The sequence below is a fragment of the Echinops telfairi genome, unplaced genomic scaffold (assembly GCF_000313985.2).
Source record: "Echinops telfairi isolate 266 unplaced genomic scaffold, ASM31398v2 ScPeMD7_7469;HRSCAF=8507_0, whole genome shotgun sequence".
Classification (NCBI taxonomy): domain Eukaryota; kingdom Metazoa; phylum Chordata; class Mammalia; order Afrosoricida; family Tenrecidae; genus Echinops; species Echinops telfairi.
Genome location: NW_022111372.1, coordinates 50,032,469 through 50,037,153, shown reverse-complemented (window position 1 = coordinate 50,037,153; position 4,685 = coordinate 50,032,469). Strand labels below are relative to the sequence as shown.

The window sequence follows — 4,685 nt, the reverse complement described above, 5'->3', positions numbered from 1 at the left end:
GCACGTCACCCATGTGTGTGCTAGGCCTGCTTAATTCCCCCGTGGGCAGCTGAGGGACAGAGAGGTGCAGACTTGCCCTCACAGCTCACAGTGGCCAAGAGATGTTGTCTTGAACACTAGACTGTAAGCTCCGCAGGAGCAGAGACTGTTTGCTCTCTGATGTGTCCCAGGTACTGAAACAATACTTAGCACATAAGAGGCACTCAATAAATACTTGTTGAATTCAATTAGCCCCAGCTCTGGAGTCCCAGCTGTGGTCCAAGTCTTGACTCCTCCGGTCCTGCTTTTGGACCTCAGACAAGTCACACCCCTCGGGCCTACCAATGGGCAGAGCGGAGGTGGAGTGCACTGCCAGGCTCGGGCAGTGGTGTCCATAGCTCAGTTTCCTCTTTTCCAGCTTGGTCTGTGGCTGAGAGTACCCCCCCATTTTCATCAGGCAAAACCACAGACAGAGGAAGATTTTAAAAAGAGGCTTTTAATGAAAATAAGACCCATTGGCCATCAAGTCCATTGTAACCCAGCAACTCTGTGAGACACTAGCGCTGCCCCGTAAGATTTTCAAGGCTGTGAATCTTTGCCGACGCCAACAGCTACATCTTCCAAGGGGCTGCTGGTGGGTTCAAATTCAGCCTAACCACTGCACCTGCCGGGCTCCTTTTATGTGAAAACACTGGACAGTAATAGATAGGACCAAGGCTCAGGGTCCTTGGCGCTGGTAGTAAACAGGTTCTAAAAAAGCTCCCTGCCCCTTTGAGGGCACAGAGCCAAGTGCTACCAAAAAAATACGCAAGCTGCCTGCCTTGCAGGACTCAACCACGCACCCTCTATTCAACAACTGCCTGGCTGCCAGCTCTGTGGCAAGAAATGCCTGCACACACACAGGTCCTTCCAGTCCACTGCAACGGCCTGCTCCCAGCAGCCTTGGAGGGCTCCTGCCTGGCTAGGTCAGTCTGCAGTGGGCAGGGGCCTTTGGATGGCGAAGGTCATAGCCAGGCATCGTCACCCTGTGAGAAGTTGTGTGAGTAGCTGTGTTCCTGGCCAGCGCTGAAGCCACGCAGCAGCTCTGCCTTACCCCCAAACACCAGGCTCTCCACGTCCACCTCTAGGTCCTCTGCAGAGAAGAGTGCCATCAGAAGATCCAGTCACCCTGCCAGGTCCCTCCACCCAGTCGGAGGGCACTTACCTTGGTCGGAGTCCCAGCGCTCTGAGGAGAGGCCGGAGGAGTCCAAGCTGTCTGCTCGGAGCCGCTCCCGCTCGCCCAGCCCTGCAGGTGCCCGGAGCTGCTCCAACTGCTGCTGCAGGCTCTGCTGTCTGCTGCGGAGCTTCTCCTTCAGTCGCTGCGCCCGCCGCTCCTGCTCCTCCAGCTTCTGCGGAGCCCAGGGGGCAAGGGGCTGGAGCCACCAGCCCAGGGGCTTGGCCTCACCCCACCATCCCTAAGCAGCAGGCTGTGGCCCTGTGGTGCCCAATGCTTACGGAAGGCTGCCTAGATCTGGGCCCCAGAGTGACTCCCTCTGCCAGGAAGCCAGTCCCCTCCAGCCCCCCTCTTCACAACTGAGATGACCTTTGAGAATTTGGCCTGTTGGGGTGGGGCAAGCCACAATCTCAAAAGGCCCAATCAAGTGATTGAAAGACAAGCTCTGGTGGCACAGTGGGCTGCTAAGCACAAGATCTACAGTTTGAACCCACCAGCTGCTCCTCAGGAGGAAAATGAGGCTTTCTACTTCCCTAAGGCGGTTCCACCCTGTCCTATGAGTTTACTCTGGGGCAAGGCAATAGGGACTGGGCGAGGGGTGGACTCAGGAAGGAGATGGAGCCTGGGAGCAGTGGGGAAGGGGGCAGAATAGGACATTCCCAGTGGGAGGTTGGGCCGATGAACAACTATCCTGTCAGCCTGGGGTTGCGTGAGGGGTGCTGAGAGTGCTGCCACACGTCCGTCCTTCACACAGACGCGATACTTAGCGTCTGGAAAACGAGAGAGGGCGGGAAAGCACTAGAACGAGGGGAAGCAGGGCGTCAGCTCTTCAGGTCCTAGCCAAGTGTGACTGAGACACAAGGAGAGTGGGAGGGCAGTGTGAATGGTCCCCACACCCGCGATTTGGTGACACGTGGAGGCATCATAGATCCCTGTGTCTAGAAGTCAGGTGGACCAAGGGCAGCAAGGGTGCATGGCCAAGTTGTGACTCCACCCCGCCTTTCCAGTTTAAGTAAACACTGGCTGAGTCAGCAGAACCCTGCCCCCCTCCTGTCCAGCTGTTCCAGTCAGGAGCCCTGGAATGTTATTTTGAAGTGTTCCCCTCTGCCTCCTACCCTGCCCCCACGCCATGGCTCTGGTCTAGAATGGTGCCTGGCATACGAGGCGCTCGGGAGATGTCTGTTGAAGGAAAGCAGGTGAGTCGGGGCACCTGGAACTGGGCTCTGAATCTGCCTCTCCTCAGCTGTGCAACCTGGCCAGCAGCAGCCTGCATGTCAGGCCATCTGCTACTGACAGCAATAGAGCCAACTTAGACCTGGAGTTGCACACCTGCTCCTGTCCACCAGGGGGCGTGCAACAGCCCAGCTGCAGCTGGGCCCTGAGGGCCAGGAGCTGGCAGGGTCTCTATTCCTCTCTGAAACAGCCTAGACGAGTGGCATCAGGACAGACTTCCCAGAGTAGGCCCTGAAGGATAGGGTGGGGGAAAGGTGGGCAAATGTGCCACAGTCCAAGTGTCCCTTACATTCGACATATCACAAGCATTTCAGCATCAGGCCAGTCCTCCCACCCTGCCAGACAAGAGGAGTGGGAAGTTCAGAGAATGGCTGACCCAAGGTCTCAGAGCTGGATATAAGCAACAACTACAGTAATAACAACAAACTGCATTTCTTCCTGCTTACCAAGAATGAAACTAAAAGCCTAGACAGCTGTCCAGAATAATAGTGGGGTTATGACCTCAGGCCTCTTTCCCCAGGCCCACAACACTGCACTCCTCCTGGCCAGCTGGCCCCGGATGGGCACAAATGTGGCCGTACCTGGATGTGTACCCTGGCTCGACGCAGGAGGCTCAGGGTGGTATATCGGGCACAGTCAGATCCCAGGGGCATCTGCTGCTTCAGTTGTTCCAGGCACCGCTTCAGCTGGGCCCTCCTGCAGGAGAAGGGGGCTGGAGGGCAGTGCTTGTTGCTGCCGCCCCCACCCCCACCCCGGGGTGACAGGAGGGGAGGCTAGAGGGTGCAGTTCCTGGGACCTTGTGCAGCAGGACAGAGCTGGGACTCACCTGCGCTTCTCCAGTTCATTGTGCACAGACCTGCCAGGGCCAGGGGGGAGAGGGGAAGGGTGGTCAGCCACTCGGGAGTGGCCTGGGACCTAGATCCCCCAGGCAGGCAAGCAGGGACACTGACACAGGGCGACAGAGTCTGCCCCTGGGGGGCTATGAGAGCTCAACCCTGGGGCCTATCAGCATCACCTAGTGAGAATCTGGTTAAAATGTACAATCCAATTCGGTCTATCTGGGGTGGCAAGTAAATTCCCAGAAGGCAAACGAATTAATCGGTTGGAAGCTCTAGTCCAACCAGACATCAAGGGCTTCCTGACAGTGAACCTTGCCTGCTGAGCCCAGAAGTAAAAGTTTCCCAGAGAGGGAGCTTAGAGAGAGGGGCACTCAAGTAAGAGGGAATGGCATGTGCAAAGGCGGCTGAGTAGCTTGCCTTGTGGGGTAGAGAGGGTGGACGCAGGCCCAGAACTGTCTGGCTCCCAGTTCCTGGAATATCGGAGATCCTCAAGAAATAGCCCTTAAATAAATGGAAGGATGTGTGACTCATGGAACAAAGGGGGTAACGAGTGAGGGGTCTGAATGCCTCTCTGAGCAGGGTACCTGACAGACAATGCAAATGAGGAAGAAGTAAGTGGACCCAGGAGGGCCACCAAGCAGGGCAGTGCCCATCCCCCGTCCCACCGCTCCGGGTCCTGCTCACCGCCCACTGTCCAGCGTGCCGGGCGCTTGAGGGGCTCGTTTCTTCCTTCTGTGGATGGAGCCTGGATTGCGGTGCGGGCACAGGGACGCGTAGCCATGCTCAGCCTCTGCCAGAGAGAGCCCCCCCACCCCGCGGAGTCAGGTCAGGACGGGCCTTTTCGCGCCAGGGCCATTTCCCCAATCCCTCCTTGCTCGACCGCCCGCAGTCCTCTACTGGGGTGCAAGCTGAAGGCTGGGGTGCCTTGGGGCGACTACGCTCGAGCCAGGCATCCTTCGAGTTGGGAGCCAAGTCTGGTCCAGGCCCGTGTCTGCGAGACCGCCGGCCAGGGGCTCCTCCTCACCTCTCTCCCGGCGCTCCAGGTACTCAGCGGCTTGCAGCAGAACCTGGATATTGCTGGCCACGGGTTCCATGTCGGCGACAGCTGGCGGCGGGCGTACCTAGGGTGCCAGCGGAGCAGCGCTGCAGCACTTTTGTTACAATATAACTGACACGGAGCAACAAACACAGGGCCCAGCCCCGCCTCCCGGACGCCCCGCCCCGGACCCGCCCCCAGGACCCGCCCGCCTGCAGACCGAGCCGCCCGGGACTCCAGCCCGGCTGGTCGCACTCCGGGCTCTCAGCCTGGCCCTTCGGCGAACCCACGGGCTGGAAGTAACGCGCCGGGACGCTTCACAGGACAAGCCCGCGCCAGTGACTCAGGGCCCCTGGGCTGGTGCCCAGGGCCGCGAAGGCCGGGG

At 58.8% G+C, this 4,685-nt stretch overlaps 1 protein-coding gene across 2 annotated transcripts; it reads right to left on the bottom strand.

The window, feature by feature from the left end:
* Positions 1-454: 454 nt before the first annotated feature.
* On the bottom strand, positions 455-4,425 carry MXD3 (MAX dimerization protein 3). 2 transcript variants are annotated; one of them, XM_045284812.1, is made up of 6 exons: positions 4,289-4,425; positions 3,949-4,054; positions 3,252-3,281; positions 3,007-3,121; positions 1,184-1,391; positions 455-1,111 (listed from the first exon to the last, which is right to left on the bottom strand). In XM_045284812.1, exons 1-6 carry the CDS (start codon positions 4,356-4,358, stop codon positions 984-986), a joined length of 657 nt encoding a protein of 218 aa, XP_045140747.1. In that variant the 5' UTR covers positions 4,359-4,425; the 3' UTR covers positions 455-983. The 2 variants fall into 2 exon arrangements, with proteins under 2 accessions (XP_045140747.1, XP_004697204.1); XM_004697147.4 differs by having other exon boundaries at positions 1,184-1,367.
* Positions 4,426-4,685: the final 260 nt, after the last annotated feature.

Excerpts from the sequence above, each read along its gene's own strand:
- MXD3 (XM_045284812.1), bottom strand. The coding sequence starts at position 4,358 with ATGGAACCCGTGGCCAGCAATATCCAGGTTCTGCTGCAAGCCGCTGAG. Across the intron at positions 4,055-4,288 it reads CCTGGAGCGCCGGGAGAGAG|AGGCTGAGCATGGCTACGCG; the intron begins GTGAGGAGGAGC and ends TCTCTCTGGCAG. Across the intron at positions 1,112-1,183 it reads GCGCTGGGACTCCGACCAAG|AGGACCTAGAGGTGGACGTG; the intron begins GTAAGTGCCCTC and ends TCTTCTCTGCAG.